The 22,065-nt window shown below is 37.5% G+C and overlaps 1 protein-coding gene across 1 annotated transcript; it reads left to right on the top strand.

Moving 5' to 3' along the window:
* Positions 1–191: 191 nt before the first annotated feature.
* parvaa (parvin, alpha a) lies at positions 192–21,050 on the top strand. The gene is made up of 13 exons (XM_055034640.1): positions 192–705; positions 7,767–7,856; positions 8,987–9,057; positions 9,544–9,646; positions 10,193–10,333; positions 12,610–12,725; positions 12,937–12,995; positions 14,683–14,702; positions 14,800–14,861; positions 15,846–15,914; positions 16,281–16,382; positions 19,309–19,381; positions 20,172–21,050. The coding sequence occupies exons 1-13, from the start codon at positions 570–572 to the stop codon at positions 20,246–20,248; spliced, it is 1,119 nt and encodes a 372-aa protein (XP_054890615.1). The 5' UTR covers positions 192–569; the 3' UTR covers positions 20,249–21,050.
* Positions 21,051–22,065: the final 1,015 nt, after the last annotated feature.

The raw sequence follows: 22,065 nt of genomic DNA, 5'->3' as shown, positions 1-22,065 counted from the left end.
AAACAGAGTTTTTATTGTTTAAGCTGCACAACAACTGTAGGAGGAACTCAAATCCAGACAGTAAGCAGCCTGATCAACCAGGCTATGTAATTTTATTTTCACATTTCTTTCTTCTAAAATTTCAACTTGCATGCAAAACAATTGCTACCATCAAAAAAAGTAGCTGTTACCATTTTAGCTCTTTTTTATTGTATTTTATTTGTTATAACAAACCCTTCTGTTTTTAACCCTTTCAAAACCTTTTGTTATGTTCTTATTTCTTCTTCCTGTATGTCCCTCCAGGGCCCCTCAGCCCCCTGCTGTGAAGCCGGAGTGTTGACGCTCTCCTGCCGCAACGACCCGCCTCCTCCCTCCCGCCTCCCGGCTTCCAGCCCTCGGGAGAGGAGGGGCCTGCTGCTCCAGCCAACCTCTGGTGGAAATATCTGGAATTCCGTTTCCGCTTTAGGGAGGGACGGTGATTTTTTTTTTTTCTTTTTCCCCAATGACCATACTTTCTGCTCAACTTTAATTTCCACGTCAACTCGGACAGATTTCTGTCAGCCGTGTCGGATTAATCTCTCGTCTCCACGATGGCCTCGTCGCCTCAGAAGTCTCCGTCTTCTCCAAAGTCCCCGACGCCCAAGTCTCCCTCCTCCAGAAAGAAAGATGACTCGTTTCTGGGGAAACTTGGGGGAACTTTGGCGAGGAGGAAAAAAGCTAAAGAAGGTAAACATTTTTACGAAAAACAACAAAACAAGAACTTTTACGTGCGCGGCCAGTTCGTAAAAAGTAACTTGCAACAATGTCTAAACGTTTTGCGACCAAAGAAAAAAATAATGGCGAGTCTCGCAAACTAAAAGAGGCGACGCAACAAAGTTTCCAAAGCTTACCCAAGACTTCTTTTAACTCGCCCTGATTGTTTTGGAGGCGACTGAGATGAAGCACCTGGAAATACAACCTGGAGCGCCTTCTGCTCGTCTTTCTAGCCGGAGGTTATGTCTGTGCCCATGTATGGCAGTAAATCCTCCATTACTGTAATATGTGAGGAATGAGGCGTGACGATTTTCTCCCTGCGACTGCAAGCTGAGGCCAGCAGCACCACGCCGCTTGTAGTTTTATAAATACACTTTAATTTGTCAAAATTCTGCATCTTGGCACTCATTTTTAAAAGTGGGTGTTTATACTCAATTTAGAGAAGTATCCTTTCATTTACATAATCGCCTCCCTGTCTGTATTATGATTATGTTATGTATTATGATATTATGATATGTATTATGATGATATGATTACATTTTTACACTATAAAATACTTGCAATTATTTTTGGCGTGCTGTTTAAAATCCTCACTACACTAAATGTATTTATTTGTTCGTGTCCGGTAAATCTGTGACATATTTACGTGGGTTTTGATTTATTTACAACAAATTGTTGTGGTTACTCTGCCTTTTAAGAGAACCATTAGCTTTCCAAGAAGGAGGCATGTTTGACATAAGGACAAAAAGCTAAGAGACAGACTTTTTTTTTGTTTCACCACAAATCAGATTGCTATTACCTACCCTTTATAATAAGGATGTGTATGTAGTTGCCTGGATAAGACCCTAATCTTTTTGGATATTTCTCTGGCCTGAGTTTTTAAAGCAGGAATACATATTTTCATCAGGGAAAATATAAAAAATAAAAAAAAAATACAGCACTCTTATTTTAGGTATGTGACAAGCTGTCTCAAAGTAGTGAGCAGCTGCTTTCTATTCCCTGTTATCTGTGCTTCCACAACTCTCTGACCTTTAGCATTTTGTGCATTTTGTGAGTATCTGCTGTCGGGAGACTTTATCCAACTGGCTGAATATTACATGAGCTGCGAATGCAGGTTCATAACTCCACAAAAATAAAAATATTTGCACCCTAGCATTGGGGACACTAATATTGCAGTGGTGACATTTTAGCACATCACCGTAAACATGCTGCAGTGCCGCCATTGTGAAACATGGTGGTAGCAACATAATGCTGTGGGAATTGTGCTGCCACCACCAGCAGAGACAGAGAAGCAAGTTGGGGATGATGGGAAGGACTCACCTGAATACTGAATTTGTTAAGAGATAGAAAAATAACAATGATTGTTTTCACATCAGGTTTCTGTTGTTGAAAGTATTGCAGACTGAGGAGACATGTCCACTACTTAACCACTGTACTCAATGCAGGTAACTTGAGACGTGTCGAGTCTCTTAAAGTTGTGTATCATACACACTTGCTGGTTTTACAGCATCATTGCATGTCAGCGGTGAGATACACTCAATTGCAGCTCTTGGCGATGAGCCTCTTGCGGTTGTGGATGTTTCACTTTGCTTCACCTGTTTTTGCAACAGTGACCAAACATGTTGGATTTCAGCTATAGAAAATCTGGTAAGAATATTTGAAAAAGCCTATTTTAGACATTTAGTTTTGCTATTTATAATTTTTACAGAGTGCTGCTTTGAAACTAGAGCCTGGTTCAGATGCCATTCACTGCTGAAGGTTTTATCACTTTATGAAAAAAGGTCTCCTTCAGCTGGATGATTACTTTGTGTCAGCCAGGATGCTGCTGCACAGCTGAGCCCAGTATTTATGTTGCCTTTTTCATTGGTCATTCAAGCAATCACATTACATTCCAGCTCGTTCATATTCACTCCACACACACACACACATACTCTCTTATATATACGCACAGAGCAGCGTGTGGGATGTCTGCAAAGTGTTTCAATGATTTGATGGAAAATGTGGGCCGGTCTCTCTTGTGCTGATGATTGAATAAATTTAAGTCCATGCGACGTTTATGGCAGTGGTCGAGTCTGCCTCGGAGAGAGGGGCCGTTGGCTGCAGCGGGCAGTAATGACTGGATGAAAGCAGGAAAAAAAAAAGAAGGAAAATGTTAGAGCGGAGGTAGAGGATGAGAAACAGGAGGGAAACTATACGACTGGGACTGGATGATATGAAAGAAGAGAAGGTCAGGAGGCTTTCAGAGCACGAGTGCAGCCTTGTGCATTGAACGTTGGTGCAAACTGAAAAGACAGCTCATAAATCTGAAGAAGAAATACACAATTCTTTATCCTCATTGAATATTGAGCAAATGTCAAACTTACTTCTGGGTTTAGATGTTAAACCAGAGGTAATTTTAGAGCACAGTCTGTGGACAGTAAGCTGCAGGGGAGAAAACTGGTCCTGGTTGCCAGGAGAGGATGCTTGAAACAGAGGCATGGGCTGTGGAGCGTTCTGCCCTGCAGGTAGGACTCATCACTCAGCATGCATTATTTTAGTGTTTCCTATTGTAGGGGACACTGGTAGCTTTATTATATGGTAATCTTTACTCAAGCAGTTTGATGGATCCTTTTGTTTTATGTTGGAGGGAGGAGCGATGCACCGCGAGGACACACTCGGTGCACTTCAATTCCTTTCGATCTGGATTGGAATTGAATTTACACAATGCATATGCCTTTTGTTTAAACACCCATTTATTTCGCAGCACTGGAGCTGATTTTAAAAAGATTGTTGTGGACCAGCTGAATGTAACAGCTGGTGAATAAGATTGTGCTGATTGGTACAATTATTATATTGCAACTAGAACACCAAGTGAGTGTTTTTTTTTTTTTTTCATGTACTGAGCATTGAAGAGTTTTCTTTTTTTATTTCTCTTCAATGCAACTCTTAAAACTACAGCTATTTATACAAATATGTATTTTACCTGACTAATAGAAGTTGGATTGAGGATCATTTCTGTCTAATGTCCAGTGCGGCCTGGGCAAGAAAAGTTGTCAACAATGAGGCTTCTGGAGATGCTTCAAATTTTTAAAATGTTCCTTAAAAATTTGGAAACATCATGAAATAGCAGCACGTGGTTTATTTGGAGCTCTGAAGTGCACATAAATAATGGGAATTCCCCATGTTCTCCAAAAGGAGCTGTGTTGGGTTTAGATCTGGTGACTATTGTAGTACAGTGAATTCAGCAATGTTCAAGAATCCACTTTGATTCGAACTTTGTGACATTGTGCATTATCCTGTTGGAAGTAGTCATCAGACATGGCTGCACTGTGGTCATAAAGATATGGACCCTCAACAACCAGATTAAACCATACTTCTCTGGTATTGAGAGGTGCCCAAAGAGTGTCAAGAAAATATTTGCTATACTACATTTACCAGAAGCTGCAGGGATTTTTTCCCCCCAATCTCTTATTGTGCAATTATGGTGAGCCTGCATGAAATGTAGCCTTAGTTTTCTGTTCTTGGCCAACAGGAGGAACTCCAGGTGGTCCTCTGCTGCTGTAGCTCATGTTCTTCAGGGTTCAATGTGTTGAGCATTCAGAGTTATTATTCTACGTTCGTTAGTCATAACAACTGGTTATTCAAGCTACTGCTTCCTTTCTGTCATCTCAAAACCGATCTGTCTGTTCTTCTCTGACCTCTGATATCAACAAGGTCGGGATGGACAATAAAACAACAACAATGTACAGGGTGGGCCAAAAGTAATACATACATACATAGAAAAAAAAATTAACATTTTGTATTGGATAGCCGTTTTTATTTTTGTGGTACAATATGTAATCGCTGCACGTCTTGGACCGCTTTGTGGTTGTGTTGCAACATTTCCAGTTTTTCTGAAACTTGCAAATAAGTTTTGCCACAGTGTCGCGTGTGAAGCTTGTTCCATGTTTTCTGTTAACGTTTTGTTCAACCATGCGAATCAGTATAATTTCAATTCTTTGCTCTTTTGTCAAACGCATCTTCTTGGGTATCTGAAATATAAAAGAAATATACATTTTACATTCTCCTATGTTTTGAAACTTATGGCCATCCTGTATATTGACTCAAAAGACACACGATCAATATCAATAGATCATGCATTCAATATTTACTCTATAGAATAGTCACTGAACTTCACTCCAGAACAGCATTCTGGGAGATGGAGGCAGAGGAAAGCCTGTAGCCTCTCAACCTCCCACAGCAAGCTAAGCAAGGTCGGTGGCATCATCCATCTCACTCACTCTTTGGTTATCTAGCAACAACCGGTTGAGTAATTTGCTCAGCAGCAGTTTTAGATTTTGCCATCATGGCCCATAGCTGCTTCCCGTTCCTGTGGCTGAAACGGGAAGGGCTATGCCACCGGTTTTGGAATATTTCAGATATTTAAAACAAAAAACTATTTAATAATTATTGATGTAGACAATTATTAAAACCGGCTGATACGAAATGCTTATATCATAAAAAGTATTTCAGCCATAAGGTCTTGCCCTATAACAAGGTATGTTTTTTATTGACAGACTGTGTCGACCAGAAGTCTCTGAACATACACAGAACAACCCGTCTGGCACCAACAACCATGCCATATATAAAATCTCTTAAATACTCCTCATGCCCCACTTTAATGCGGAGCTGAAATTTACGCAAGTCATCTTCACCACATCTGGACGTCTAAATGCATCAAGCTGCTGCCATGTGTTTGGCCTTACAAGCAATTCAGCAGGTGTAACTAATTAAGAAGCCATAGAGTGACCATTAACAGAATATTTAATATGCCCGTGTCAAAGATACAAATTTTTAATGGCCAAAATAGAGCATACTGATTTCCATTCATTCTTCATTACTACTCTCTGGCTAGCTGCTTGGGGACTGAACACAGGAAGTAAAAAAAAGAGAAAGTTTAACTGTGAAACAATGGCAGATATCGCAACACCCTGGGGGGTAAATAGCTAGAAAATCACTGCTGAAAGGGTTCTGTGAAATCTGGTTTTGAAGCAGCTGATTGATTATTGTTGAGCTGCTGTATTTCTCTTTAGGGGCCACAAGTTACTCGTTAGTGACTTGTCTTTAAATAGTTTGTTATTCAATGAATTGATGCCAAATGGAGGACCCAGTTCAGAAGCACCAGAAGCTTTTAAATCACCACTTTACCTAATAGGCTGCAGTATGAAAACAGTGAGTGACTGAGCAAGAAAGAAAGTCTGAGAAACTGAATAATTTAATAGAACGTTATTATATTATAGAAATAGCATTTGCTGTATTTCCACTTTACGTTTTAAAAATTTAAAAGTGACATGAATGACACTCAGCATACAGCGGCTCTTTTTCCTTTCCTTTTTTCAGCCCTTTTGTCCATTCAGTAATGTTTTTTGCATACTTAATCATGTTTGGGATGGGTCATCATTTTTTTTGCCTTTGGCATCGCAGAAGAGTATGACATTCGTGTCATCTAAAATTTCTGAAATATGTCTTGAAACCAGCCAGCTGTTGTCTTTGCTTTGAGAAACCAGAAAGTTATCAAGAAATAGATGGGGTTTGTATTATATCCATGTGGCCTGTCTGGTTGAGCATCATCATGGTGAAGTCAGGTGGCTAAAGTGGTAATTTAGAAAATAAACCGTGTTAGGCTCATATCACTCTGCCAGAACATTCACACACTCCTCTGTATGATGATGATGTGTGTGTATTCACGCAGATATGCGGGGTGCATACAACCACTTGTGGGTGGTGTTGATTGGGAGGATGTTGTTCCAGTCAGGGCAGAGAAATTCGCAGGATGTTCACTTCATGCTCCTACAACACACACACTCTCTCACACACACACACAAAGCAGAAATAGATCCCCCCCCAATCAAACCTCCTAAGGTATCCGACACACTGAGAAGAAAGGCGTGCTGGGCTTCTGTAGAGCACGCTGAGAAGCAGGAAGCAGGCGCTCTGTGTTTGTCTCATGTCAAGTGGCTATTGGTGGAGCGCTGCTGCTGAAGGCTGTTTATGGAATCAAGGAAACGTTTAGGGAGATGTCCAAACTGTTGCTGAAGTACTTAAGAGATAATAAAAAAACTAATTAATTTTTTTTTTTTTTTTTGCCTAAAGGAGTGGTTTTCTTTGTTGAAGATGTGTTTGAAGTGTTCTCCTGGATTATTTCATGATTCATTGGAAGAATAGAAAAGCATAGATGTACATGGAATTTTCAAAACAAGGCATGGAAACATATTTTAGTCCCTATCCTCATTAGACTCGAACTGTGACAGTAACATTAATCTTCTTTAGTGTTACTTACAGGAGATTTTAGCATCAATTGTCACTGTAAGTACCAAAAGTCCAGTAGAAACTAAAGCAGGTGACAGGGAATTGAGAATAAATGCTTGAAGCTTCTTAGTCTGCATTTTGTGAAGTCAACACTGGGATCTGAGAATAACATCAAACCCTACATATACCATTAATGTTCAGAAAACCGGTGCGATTTGCTCAATCTTGAATTAATGCCAAGGATAATGGGGAAAGGGAAATGGATCATTCTAGGAAATGCGATTGACTCTTTCGGAACCGCTTTGCTATTCCATTATGTAATCGGGTTATATCCCACAAATGCATGGGTCATCATTGTTTATCCACTTTAACATTTCATTTTCTGTTTGTCCTCACTACTATTTGAAGGGTCCACTTTGTTTACCGTGTTGCAAATGCAGTTGCACTGGGACAATAAGAAACCTTAAAATGAGGCCTATGCACATTGAGATATATTTTGTTTTTCTAAATGAAGAGTATGAAAAGAGACAATAACCATCTTGACTTTGCATGATTCAGCTTCGACTCATCTTAAACTGACTAATTAAATACATAAAGTCTTGTGTAGTGCTACGAACAAAAGGCCAAACAAACCATAACAAATTATTAAACCATGTACAATTGAAAGTTTTACAAATGTAAATTGAGCCTCTTAATAGAATGTTTAGTATCCACTTTAAGATCAAGGTTCATTAATCTGATTTGTTTTATGTCCTCTTTTTCCACAGTATCTGAGCTTCAGGAGGAGGGGATAAATGCCATCAATCTTCCTCTCAGTCCTTCACATTATGAGCTGGACCCTGAAGACACCATGCTAGGTAACCCTCTGTCACACACACACACACACACACACACACACACACACACACACACACACACACACACACACACACACACACACACACACACACACACACGCACATACACACATCTACATCCGTAAACACATCATATTTTGTGTTCAGATATTAAGACGCAGATTCAGATTAAGCATGTAGATTATTTACTGTGATGTTTTTATAGGTTAAAATAAAACTTATTTCTAAATAAGTTGAATATTTAGAAATCTAAATGTCCAAATTTTGATCTTTTTTGTGTGCCTGCTGTCTCTGTCTTCACAAATGGTGTGACTCTAGTAAAGCACATGCACGCACTGTTGGGTATTTTATTTGTTTCAGCTTGTCCTGAAAATGCTCATTTTGCAACAGACGACACAACATTCATGGCGCTCAAGACATTCTCAGCACTGCGTAAAAGTATTCCTATAGCTTCAAGGGGAGGTGGTACTGAGTGGAATGAGTGGAAAACACTCAAAGTTAGCTATTTGCAGAAACAGGAAGAGCCGTATGAAGCAGTTTGAAAAGCAACTATATTTTCTACAGCCTGTGGAAAAATTTACTCTGTTCTTTCATGCTGCAGGAAAATGAAAGCGCTTTCCAGAAGTCAGAAAAGTTTGTTTTTATCGTCTTTTTAATACTTTAACAGATAGTGCTTGATTTAGAAATGTTGACAATCTTGTGGTTATCTCAGAGTTGTTCTCTAGGGAATAGACAAAGAAGCATTGTTTATAGTTTATTTGCTATAAATACTTGTTCTAAATTCTGTTATAAGCTGCTTAAGTCTTCAATGTGAACTTTGTAAGTGTTTCGTTATTATCTTTAAGTTTTCGCTCTGCATGATGCCTCTAATGTATTACTTGAACAAATGTTCTCATCGTTTGTCTTGTAGAACTTAAAGGAAAATAGAAATGGATTTAAATTTGTTATTCAGTCAAAGAACCAAATATCAGAAATTGACCTTGAAAGTTTGATTGGTGCATCTCCAAATATGAAATGTTTGGAGGTCTGTGATTTGACAAATAAAATGGCTTGATAAAAAAGTGAGAAACTCTTTAGATAAGAAACAACTCATGAGCTTTGTTTGCTTGTAACATTTATTTATTCATCAGAGGAGAATGAAGTGCGCACCATGGTGGACCCCAACTCCAAGAATGATCGCAAACTGCAGGAGCTCATAAAGGTCTGAGTTTTTAAAGTCTGTATTAAGCTATTTGTGAAAGTACTTGTTTAGTATGTACATGTTTCAAAAGTTTAATTAGTATTCAATCACTTTTTGTTATCTTTGATCATTTCATCTTTACTTTTTTTTTCTTCTGATACAATCATGGGAAAAATATTTCATAGTATTACTTATATTTTACAGACAAAGAAACAAGTACAGGTGTCTGGGCATTAATGCACAGGGAAATGAAACAAATGCAGGCAGATTGTACGCTGTTCTGTCATTTCCAGATGTGCTCAAATGTGTTTTCTTTTGTGGTTTAGAAATTAAATCTTACATAAACTTTGGACCCGTTTTCTCTTGTGGAAGCCTCACTTCTTTGTGCTTGCTTTTCCAGCTACTAGGCCCATTATTTCAAAATTTCTTGTATAAATTATATATTTCAAATATTTAACTTTCACTTAGACATTTGCTCAAACCTTTCCCCGTTTTTCTGTGATGTAGGTGTTGATCGACTGGATAAATGATGTCCTGGTGGGCGAGAGGATCATTGTGAAGGACTTGACTGAAGATCTGTATGATGGGCAGGTTCTGCAGAAGTTATTTGGTGAGGACTTCTCACAGAGTCTGGCTGGACTATTTTAGTGTAACAAATCACACATATTTTTATGTTATATTAAATGTTTTATTTGTTCTCTGTCTCTAAAGATTCTGATTAATCAAACTGATAAAAATCTGTGGAGTTGTTCAGTAATGAACAATAACCCTACAGCAATCCCAAAGCATAAGAAACGCAGCCAATGGAGGTTGAGTTTGGCAAAGGACTTTGTAAAATAATCACAAGATTCCTCATTCTTGCCATAGACAAACTCCTGTTATTGCCAAAATTGGTTGAAGGAAGTGACTGTAAAATTGAACTGCAGTCACTGCAGCCATCTGACTCATTCAGGACTAAAACAAAATTTTTGCAAGCTGTGGGGTATTGAGTCAGTGTATATTTCTTTCTACAACCAAAAATGAAGATATTGTGTTTGTTGCTCTAGTGCTCCTGACTACATTGACATTTAAAAAACTAAATCAAACTAACCGAATATTCATTTAAGCCCATTTTAGACTCACCTGTGGGTTATTATCTAATTCATTTGTGTTACAGAAAAGTTGGAAGGTGAGAAACTGAACGTCGCAGAGGTGACTCAGTCTGAGATCGCCCAGAAGCAGAAGCTGCAGACTGTTTTGGAGCGCATCAACGAATCGCTCAAGCTGTCCACCAGAAACATCCGCTGGAATGTCGACTGTAAGAAAGAAATATGACATTTTATTTGTGTTTTCTTAAACATTCTTGTCTTTTCAGTGTCTTCTCTCAATTTCTACATATTTCTGAGCAGTGTTTTTATTTGCATGGCCTGGGAAAGTGTGAAATTGGATCTTGTCCTCTTTCAAGTCTGCTTAAGTGTTGAAAAAAGTTAAATCCATATTCCTTCATAAAAAATATAAAGATTGGAATTATTTTGATGAGTACTTGGATTTGATTTATATTTGCTTTGCAACATCACAGCTCAAATTATTTTTTTTGTTTCTGAATAATGCACACTTATTTAAAAATCCATAAAGAGAGATTTCAGTTTTTATTTGCCCTTTAAATCCTCTTATTTCTGTATTTTAAGCTATCCCCCAGTTTTAGTTTAGATTTTTGGAAGGTGTTGTAATGAATTTATCTTTACAAATATAACCTTGTCCAAATCTATTCGTGTTATAAACTATTGTCAGATCTGGGGATTTCTAGAAAAGAGAAAAACAGGAAAATAACATCTTAACGCACTGCTGAATTGTAGGCAAGCGTATGCATTATGTTTATAATTAGTAAAAAAAAGAAGAAAAAACAACTATGCAAGGCTTTAAGCTCAAATATTCCTATCTGAAAGATCTTTAGAAAAAATATGGAAAATGTATGAAAATTATTACATTTTCATATGGAGAATTTGTAGGAAGACTGCATTTGCTTTAGATTTAAGCTCACATTCTACCACATGTATTCCTCAATGGTGAGGACAGCCTTTTAACTCGACCAAAACAAAAATGTCAAGAAAAAGAAAACTAATGAACCGATTTTCTGTTTCAGGAAGAAACTTGCAAACACAAAGAAAAGGAAAAAAATCAATAAAGTGAGAGCGGAGCACCACAGAAGGACAGTACTAAATGCATTTCTTTCATAATAAGAAAAAAAAAATACTTTGACATTCTTACTTGTGTTTCTGGTGGAGGCTGTGTCCTTGAAAAGCTATTGTTGTGAGATGTCCTCAGAAATGCTAAGGAGCACAGTCAATAACATGGAATGGAATTGATTTCCCTGTCCTTTTATTTGAAGAGCTTTTTCCTAATCAATGTTGTTTTGTTTGTTTTCCTTTGATCTCTCATTTGATGTTGCAGAAATACTCTCATTCCTAAATTAGCCAGTTCAGATCCTTACTTGCAAGGATGATGTAAAGAACGCCCTTTTAACTCTCACTTTGTGATGCAGTAATGCATCGGAAAGCTTCGATCGGAAGCTTTATACTTAATTGATTCTTTGGTTGTTTTCTGGATTATAAACCTTAATTTCTTGCTTGTTTGTGCCTCACAGATGAAGCTAAACAGTCTATTTGTGATGGAGCAAATTGTGCGCTCAGTTTTTTAATTTTATACACAGAACGCCATGAAAAACTATTTGATCCCTTATGGATTTCCACTGTTTTTGTTTTTTTACGTCAGATCACCCAAAATGAAAAGCAGACATAGATAACCGGAGGAAAGGCCGACCAAGTGCAGTTTTCAAAGGTTGATTTTTATTTAATCAGTGGGAACTCACCTGACCTGATGTGGAAAAAAATGTTGCCCCTTTAAAGAGCTGCCAACAAGCATTTGACACAACTGTTTTAGTTTACTGTGTAAGAAAACTTCAGTTTTTTTTGTGGACCTTTCCCCTCAATAAAAGAGATTAACATTTGAAAACTACATTTTTTTTATTCACTTAGGTTTTTTTTTTTTTTTTTTGTCTACTTTTAATATTTGTTTGATCACTTGGAACAGACAAAAACAAAAAAAACTTTCATAGTGGCAAATAATTGTTTATATTATTCATATTATTATCATCATCAACCAACCAATGATAGCATAAGAAAAGGTAAAAAGCAGTCCAATTACTTAATCTACTGTTTCAGTAACGACCTCACACCAAATATCAGTAAAAACTCGCATCTTTTGATTCAAACACATTTTCTAAATTCTCTTAAGCTACTCTTAGAAATGGGAAAGACAGGAGAACATCCCATCTTCATAAATCTGGCAATAGCTACAAGAAATAACTTCTGACGTCAACTTAACCAGGAGCAATAATTAAAAGTTTACAACAACTGGAACCACACCAACTGAGGCTGTTTGTCTTTCACACAATGTGGAAATTGGTAGCTCAGCTAAGATCAACAAACACAAACTCACAGTCTCAATAGCAACACCTTCTGTCTATCCCATCATCACACATGCTAATGCTTGAAGTTTGACTATTTCTTCCTGTGGTGGTTCTTCCCATGTCAGCGGTCCATGCTAAGAGTATAGTCGCCATCCTGCACCTGCTGGTGGCGCTGTCACAACACTTCAGAGCACCAATCAGATTGCCAGACCATGTTTCTATTCAAGTAGTGGTGGTTCAGGTTGGTGTCTTTTTTGTGTTTTCTAAATTGTGCACTATTTTACCATAATTTCTGAAGCTGGTGACGTTTTACTACTACTCTTAGATTTTTTTTTTTCGCTTAGTCTTTTAATTTTCAATACCTTGTTTTCTTCTTTTTTAACTTTTTCCTCTCATATTTGGCAGCACAGCTTTCATAACATGTGCACAATGAATGCCTTTGTGTCTTTCAGAAGCGAGAGGGCATCCTTCAGTCCCGGCAGATCCAAGAAGAAATCACTGGTAACACAGAGTGAGTACATGTCTTTGTGTTGGCCATTCTTACACCTCACCGCACACTTCAGCACTGCTGAAAGATATTAGAGTTGGTGCTTCAAAGAAACCTCCCGATAATAACTTTTTGCAAAACACATTGTACTCTTGAAGCGCAAATAGCTCAGCCTTTGTACCTTTTCAGAAAAATGTTTGGGTGGTTTTAGGTCACGTAACTCTGAACTGCCAACCGCTGCTGTGTCGACACAAAACAACCAACCAGAGATTAAATGGTTTAACAGTTTTAACGGACACAAAATGTCACATTTTTGGGCATGGTGCCGCTGAAGTTTTGCCCTGACACTTAAACGTCCAGGTCTGAAAAAAAAAAGTACCTGTTTGTTGTCCTAGTTAAATAATCTGGATACCAAAAGAAATGTTAATTTTAAAAACAGAATTTAACATTTTTGTAGAATAATATGTGCCTGGGAAATCAACAGAAGAATCTCTGATGGGTGCAGCTAGAAGATTAAAAAAGATTCACTACACAAAATATAAAAAACATTACCTAAATAGTATCATAAAAATATATTGTTATAGTTTACGTTGCATTTATGACATATCATGTTAATGGTTTTCATTTGTGCACATTGATGAAAAGAAAACATTGGGACACGGGAACTATGCAGATCAGTTTTATGGAAGTGTTAGCTTACTGTAAAGTAAATAACACCTATATTTAGTACTAAATAACCTAAAATGTGCACCTAAAAAATTATCTTCTCTCATTTAAATATAGATTTCATTTTCTGAGAATTGGAAGTTTTCATCCCCCTCTTTCCCTGAGCCAGTGGAACAAATGTGCACAGGTGAAATGACGACCATTGTATCTAAACAAGCACTGTGATGGCACCCTCAGCTGAAGAATTAGACAATTTTAACCAAGCAGAGCCTCTCTCGGTCTTTTTGTCTCCCTTGTGAGGGAGTCCTGCAGCCTGACAGCACCAACGAGGGAGATAACAGCAGGCCAACACTCACATTTGGTTGTGGGGGATGGATAGACTGCTAATAACACACACGCACACACACACACACACACAATGGTGGTCACAGTGGAAATGGGTTATTACCACACCACTAGGACCGTTGCCCGGACCTGCCCGCGTTTGCCATCAGAGATTACGCCGTGAACATGTGTGCGTGTGATTTCTGTGTGTTTGTTTGTCTGTGCGGCTGCCATTTCTCGCTGGCCTGCCCGCTGCGATATCTTTGCCTTCGGGGACACTCTTGCTGCAGTGATCCCTACCCTCCAGAACCACCTGAGCCTTTCCAACAAAAGCCTCCTCCAAACTGCGGACGGTATAATAACAGACAAGAGGCCCTTCATTCCCACAGAAAAGCAGGATGTTCTGCACAGACATGTCTTCATTTATTGTTTTAATACCCTGCAGCATTTGAGGTGATTGCATTGTACTGTAACATGTGGCTGTTATATTTATTTAAACACCTAGGGTAACAATCTGTGTCCATTGTTAATCATATTATTGGAGCTGGCTTTATTATTATTGCATTGTCATTTGTTAAGCATAATCCCTCCATTCTTTGCATTCCTCTGTGATTGAAGCTGAAGCATCTTAAACATTCCTGTTTATTATGAACATTCAAGTGTGAAATTCTCAATATGAAAGCAAACTGCTTCTGATTTCTGATTACATTTTTTTCCCCAGGGCTTTTTCTGGCAGACATGGTAGGCATTTATATAAATATATAATATAAAAATGTTCCCCTTAAAGTATCCTTTTGTTATTTTGTATTTATTAATACATTTTCTTTATCCTCCTCAGAGCGCGATGCTTTTGACACCCTGTTCGACCACGCTCCAGATAAGCTGAATGTTGTCAAAAAGGTAGCGAGGCTTCACAGCAACATCACAGATTTATCTGTCATCTCTGACACAGTCATCCAGAAGTGTGACATTTTGTAATGAAACAAAGAGACGCTCACACACAATCCTGAACGCTCTGAAACTTTAATATTTTCAGTATCTCAATAATGTGGGATAGTAAACTAGAATATATAAAATGTTGGTATTACTAGACTTTTCTGTTGTCGTAAGGTTGGAGAATCCGTCCATCCTGGTCACTGTAAAAAAAAGTGACTTGAGTTAATCTCTTGTTTTTTTTATTATGTTTTAAAATGTATTTAAAAATGACTTTAAGGATGTCATTCTAGGGATGTATGATCTTTGACATGAGAAATGAGTAGGTTATATAATACCTTTTAAAGATAACTTCCATCAAAACTCAAAAATGTTTGATAGGAGACATGTTTAACTTTCTGTTACATCATCGATCATTTCACTTTCATTTTCTTTGTTTGGGAACTGAGGATGTTATTTTGAGAAATTTGTTCATTCTTGCTGTTCATAAGATTTAAGCTGCAGTCTGCGGTTGTTTCATGATGCTTTTTCAATAGTTTCAAAAACCAATTCCACATCATGGTTTTCTATTCTGACTCTGTTTTAGTGCAGTTCTGACCCGATTCATATAAATACTAAGCTGACCTTATTGACTTTGAAGACTCCTTCAAATTAAATGTTATTTTCCTTTATTTCATCACCATTCTTAACTGTTTTACTTTCCAATTCCAAATTTCAACAAGGTTAAATTTGTTTGCATTCCAAATAATTTTTGTTTAACGTAATGGATATCAGAGTCAACTTTTAATTAGTTAGAGGTGCAATAATTTACAAATCAATGTATTCCAACTAGGCTTACTTTATATTGAAAACTATTTTGTTTGTAAATGGTAATTAATATCATTTTTGCCATTATCATTAAACACTTTATTGCTTATATCCATGATTTTTTGTTTCTTTGTTGTGTTTCAGACTTTGATCACTTTTGTGAACAAACACCTAAACAAGCTCAACCTAGAAGTGTCTGAACTGGACACACAGGTGAGTCACATATCTACCTATTTTAACCTTACAGCTAAAATGCCATTTAAGATTCAGTAATTGATTCGTTGACCTGGGCTAAGTCTAGTTGCTTGGATCCATCTTTATTTAAAGGGTTCTTTAACTCATCGACAGCATCCTATGTGGAAGGGTTTTCTCGACAAATTAGGACTTTTTCTTTTTTCTCATGCCATACAGGACATGAAAAGCTTCTTTTAATTTCTTACAACCTTTGTTCCAGTGAAACTCAATCTGTCCAACTGATTACTGTGATGGCAAAACACTTGACTCGATTTTTTAAACAATATTATTTTTCCAGTTGGGTCAAATTTGTCTTCATGTGTTTGTGCATCTGTTTTTGTTTAGTTTGCAGATGGGGTTTATCTGGTGTTGCTGATGGGTCTGTTGGAAGGATACTTCGTGCCACTCTACAACTTCTTCCTCACACCTGAGAATTTTGACCAAAAGGTACAAAGTCTTGATTGTCTTTCGACTTAAATACCTCCGATGAGCAAGTTGAAAGCATCTAATGGATTTCCTTTCTATTAAAAGGTTTCATTTCTGATAGGAAAAGACACTGAGACAATGTAATAGGAGTACTGATTTTTTTTTTTAATTGCAAGGTTGAAATAATTTCACTGAGTTTCTATAAGATTCAGATCGGTAGTCTGACTGGGCTCCTACCAAATCTTAATATTACTCCAAGTCAGAAGATATAATAAAAAAGATTGCAGTACTTTAGACTGAAATCTGTCAGAGGAATCACTTTTTTTGCTTAACTGTACATCTGCTGCATTCCTTTTTTTTTGTTTTGTTTACAATCATAATCTGATTTAAATGACTGAAAGCATATTTGATATGTAGAGTTATGATTAAATCCTGTTTCTTTAAACTCTGAAGCAATGTTAGTTTTCACTACACTTCAGAGTGCTAACCAATCTCTCCTGCCAGACACGAACTTGAAATTTCCCAAAAACAACACTAGCACCACTTTATTCCCTCTGTATTTTGTGAAGTGTTGTTGTCCACTCTGCTGCATTGTCACTTTTTCTTTCTGAGCTCATCTTCATCCTGACCCACAGTTTAAGCAACACTCTTAAATCAATACTCCATTTCGGAGGAGCCTTCTGTGCCCGGAGCCAAGACTCTCCTCTCAATAGCTTGATAAATGTCGCTCGTTCTCCCCGGAGCCCATTCGCCTCAGCCGCTGGCCTGTGTAGTACTACGGTATTCTGAACAGGCAATCTGCGGACACCACAGTAGCCTTTTGTTTGGGTTTTAGCCAGCAGCCCCTGCCAAGCTGCAGAGCAGAATGGGCATCGGAGCTACAATGCACACAGCCTTTCCTGGCCCAGAAGAATAGGCACCGGCCCCACAGCATCTGTAATCTCCTATTGCACAGGGAAACAGTGGAGTGGCTCAGGGGCTCGGCTCTGTTTCCGTGTGTGTGTTCGAGGCCTATCAACGATACACCAGGGGTGGGCTGAAAAGTAGCACAAGGCATCAAGAAATCACTCCTGCTCCTGCTCAGTGGATCTCTTCTTCAGGCTCTTCCTTTCTGCTTTTTTGTATTAGATGGACTTAGGTCACGCTTTTCACACAATAAGCCTTTGTTGGGCAAAGCTTTTAGTACTTCACAGCAGGAAGGGTACCCACACACACATACTAAGAGCACACACGCACACACAAATGATGGGCAGGGAATAGAAAACATCTTTCAACTGTTAGCCTCTTCTCCCTGATTGGTCTTTCTCTTCCCCTGCAGTTTTTTTTACCCTCTCTAGAGATTGCTGTAGAAGTCCTTTTTTTGGTTTTCTGAACACAACTGGATTTCTGCTCATCTGACACTGTAGGTCTGTCAGCAACCTTAGAGAAAAGGAGACTAAAGAAAATATGATTCTCATGCTTCGGACATCATAATTATGACATCATTTGTCTGCACGTTACCCAGGGTTCCCAGCCAATCTGAAAAAGGAACTAATTTAATTTCGGCATTTTTCATGTCCAGAAGCAAATGGGAAAGGACAGAAATAAAGTTGAAAATATTTTTTTTTCTTCATTTGATTTCCATACCTATTTTGTAAATGTTGTTTTCCTCTTGTCCTTTTTCCCTGTTCTCTTTTGTCTGTCCTTCCTCCTGTTTGTACAACTTTCCCTCCTTGTTTCTTTATTGCCTTTGGTTCCATCATTGTGTCCTAATTCACTTCTGTCATTTCTTCTTTTCTCAGTTTTCTGCTTTATGTTATTACCTTGTTTTCCTCCTTGGCTACTTCCTTCTTTTCTTCTTTGTGCCCTCAGTTTCTTGCTTCTTTCCTTCCTCTGTTGTGACCTTGCTTCCTTCCTCCCTTCCTCTAGTTATTTGCAGACTAATAACTATTAAACAAAACTAAATTCAACAGTTTTCTACAGATATTATTGTTTTCCTGCAGAAGCTTTATATCTTTGTTTGCAGTAAACCATTTGCATTTCTCATACACTAAAAAATACAATGTAAACAAAGATTTGCCCTTTTAAAATTGAAATTATAAGTGCCACTGACAGCAATGAATGAAATACATATATTTATACATATGTACAAATAATAAGTGGGAGTGGTCCAGTTGTTTAGCCATAAGTACAACTTTAAAGGTGAAGGAATCCATTTCTATTTCTCCCTGTAAATAAGTATTAAAATTAAGGCAATTACTTACAAACTACTGCATTTTAAACTGTACTTAGTATTTTTGAGTTCAGTTCAATTTAATTCTTTAGGTTTCATAAACGTTTCTACACAAATAGAAACGTTTATGGGAAGTCAGTGAAATTGATTTGGTGGGCTGCACAAAATTTGCCCTTTAATACAAGCAAGTTCAGCATTAATCAGTGAGCTGTACAACTTATCAAACATTTATTCAGGGGAAAATGTATCAGACCGGCTGTTCATAGAGTAGCTTTCAATAATTTTGAGTGGCCTCAATAAAGAATGGTAAAAAAACCAAAACAACAACAACAACAAAAAAACCTGGCAATCCAGCAAATGTAGCTGATTCAGATCGACACATTTTGTATTTTTTAGGATGATATTTTTAATGCTTTTATTTTAAATAAGTAAATAATAATGACCTCTAAGCTAAATTCACTAAAATAAGGTGTTGAACGTATTCAGTTACATGACGTTATAACTGGCTACTGACTCCCCCAGCGATCTATGTAGATGGAATCACTGTCTGGACCGTGGACCTTTTTTGATGCTGGTGTTGGGGACATGTGGACATTAATAATTTAAGCTGCTGGCTTTTTTGCGCTGCTCTTAAAGGCTAAAGTACTTGCAGAGCACAGCTGTGCATGAATAAACCCACCTGAGGTGTGTGTTCCCTTGTTAGAGAGTGTGACGGCATCATCTTTCTCCCTACAGGTTCACAACGTGTCGTTCTCCTTTGAGCTGATGCAGGACGGAGGCCTGGAGCGACCAAAGCCCCGACCTGAGGGTGAGATGCCTGTTCATCGCTTTTATGCTTTACACATTGGCTTTTCTTAAACTGTACCGTGTTCTGAAAAGGAAACAATGACTGAAACAGTACTTCACTGTAAGTAATATCTTTTGCCTGAATTGGATCAAAACATTTAATGTTAAAAGACTTTCTTTAAGCAATGTATCCATCTATTATAGTCTCTTTTCGTGCATCCATTCTGGCATTTTCTTTTCTGAAAATCCCGAAAAGAAATGAATAAAAATGTTTGGAACAACTGAGCCAAAGTTCAGAGCTAAATTGGAATGGAAATCTGTTCGGCTACATGCAGAGTTCTGAACTCATGGATAGTAAAGTGGGCAGAAACAGAAATCAGGTCAAGATGTGGTCAGACCCCGACCAAGAGAGGTCATCATTTTAAAATGCAGTCAGAAGTATTGCTTTAAGGTTGTGCATGCTTCTGAAACCATGTTTTTGCAGATTTTTTCTATTTAGTTATTTAATTTTTCTTTCTAACAGTTCCTTGTTTGAATTGTGTAAGCGATGCATATGCCACATTGAAAATGAAAAAAGTTTGAAATATTTTTAAATTTTGTTCATTTTTCTTATTACAAAAATCATGGACTGGATGGAATATGAATAAGTTTCTGGGGTTTATTTGATTATTGTTCTGTTAATGATATTTGTTATCAGCCAGGCTTCATATTAAGTTTTTCTTTTTGCAAAAGAAAAAAATTGCCTGGTTGGTTTTCAGATAACAAAAAAAGCTTATTTTCCTAATCTTTAATTCTCTCGTCGTTTTCCTCAGATATCGTGAACTGCGACCTTAAATCAACTCTGCGTGTCCTGTATAACCTTTTCTCCAGGTACAGAAACGTGGACTGAGCGTTACACTTCACAAGTGGGAACACGTTATTGCAACCACAACGTTCTTATCAGTGTTTTGTATCCTCTGTGTGTTTTTAATATTTTATTTTTTAACAAATGCATGAATCACACTCAATCTGCTAGATAAGAAATCACTTACATCTGTTTCTACTTCCACTCCTGCAGAGACGTGCAGCTTTTTTAAAAAAGTAAAAAATAAATAAAATAAAACTTTTTGTGAAAAATTGGAGGCATGATCGAACCTTAGTTAAGTCCATTGGTGTGTTACCCCAAATAAATATCATGACCACATTTGAGATCATCTTTATATTTTATCTTAAAAGCAAAAGAAAGAAAAGAATGTTTATGCGTATTTATTGTGCATTTTGATACCCCTTTTCCAGCTGTTAGAAAATGTCCTCCAGGTTTGTTTATGTTGTCATAAGTGCCTTTATTTAAACCTGTGAATACTAGCATCTTGATACTGGGAGGAATGTGCTCCAGCTGTCTTAATACTCCAGATTTCCTTTGCAGACAAAGTAAAACCCTAAAGATTTTTGACCAAAGGTTTGCTGTACTTTCATAATTAAACATAAAGATTTTGCTAAGCAACTGCGTACCTTTTTGTATTTTATTCCATAAATTTTTTCTTTTTAAAATGTATATATAATACATTAATATGTACGTCAGATGTGAAAGACAGCTTTCTGCTAAAGCAGCTAAAGGCAAGCCTATGTCATGGTTTGAACACACTTTCTGTAATGTTTCTGTTTATGCTCTAATGCTCTACATTCAATAAACATTTCAGTTTCTGAACGTGCTTAAACTTTCCGCCCTCAACAGAAATAAAGAGGAATGTGTTTCCAATGAAAATAAAGCGAAAAATAAAAATAAGAATTGGGGTCAAAATGCTTCAAATTTTCTGAGCACAGAACGACAAGTGAACCTCCACAACAATTTTCTTTTCACTAAATTGAGACAGACTGTTAGAGAAGCGGTGTAAAAGCTTTCTGAATTGGAGCTGACCCCATCGCAGACCGAAATAGATAGAGGAGTCACTGAATGGATGAAAAGGTTCATTTCTCCTCACAGATTCCACAATAGCCTTTGAAAAGGTGTGTGGGGGGAAATGGGTGTGTACGCGCATGTGTTGATGTATTATTGATGATGCCGCCCTTGCATTGCACGGCCCAACGTGAACTGCACAGGCATTCGAATTGAGATTTTTTTAATTCTGTGTTGCTTTTCAATTAATTTGGTGTCCATTGTGTGTCCACTGTATAGTCATTTAAAAAGAAAATAAAATCAAAAATAAACAAAGCAAAAGTGAGAAATGCCTTTGGATTGTTGCGTTGTGCAGTTGGTAATTTAATTTTCAACTCAGTTTTAAAGGTTGGGCTGAAATGTCTACTTCAGCATCGCTGTGCTGCAAAAAATTCAGCCTTTGTTCCAAGAGAAGTTTAGTGAAATAGCAATATGAATAGAATAAAATTTTAAAACATAGATGGATGTGTAAACATGTCAAGTTAGTGTCAAATACTTTCCCTGTCAAAAATGTTCATTGCAGGTCAAGTTAACTGCAGGTAAACCCAAAATAGCCGAGTAAAATATTGGGATGTCCAACGTCGTCTACCAGTCTTTGATATCAACTTAAGGAAAGTTTGATCCACTTCTTGGCTTGTTTCACATTTTCCTCAACCAGCCTCTGATCTTAGGTAGCATTCGTTGCAGTTTCTGTGGCGGTGTTGAGCAATGACCAACCAAAACCGTGACACTTCCACGGACGTGTTTCATAGCAATTCCAGAGGATCTGGTCTTTGTCTTCACTGCCAAAC

Source organism: Poeciliopsis prolifica, unplaced genomic scaffold (assembly GCF_027474105.1).
Source record: "Poeciliopsis prolifica strain line A6 unplaced genomic scaffold, Auburn_PproV2 SCAFFOLD001, whole genome shotgun sequence".
Classification (NCBI taxonomy): domain Eukaryota; kingdom Metazoa; phylum Chordata; class Actinopteri; order Cyprinodontiformes; family Poeciliidae; genus Poeciliopsis; species Poeciliopsis prolifica.
The sequence above is the reverse complement of the archived record's forward strand: the minus strand, read 5'-3'. Positions and strand labels throughout refer to the sequence as shown.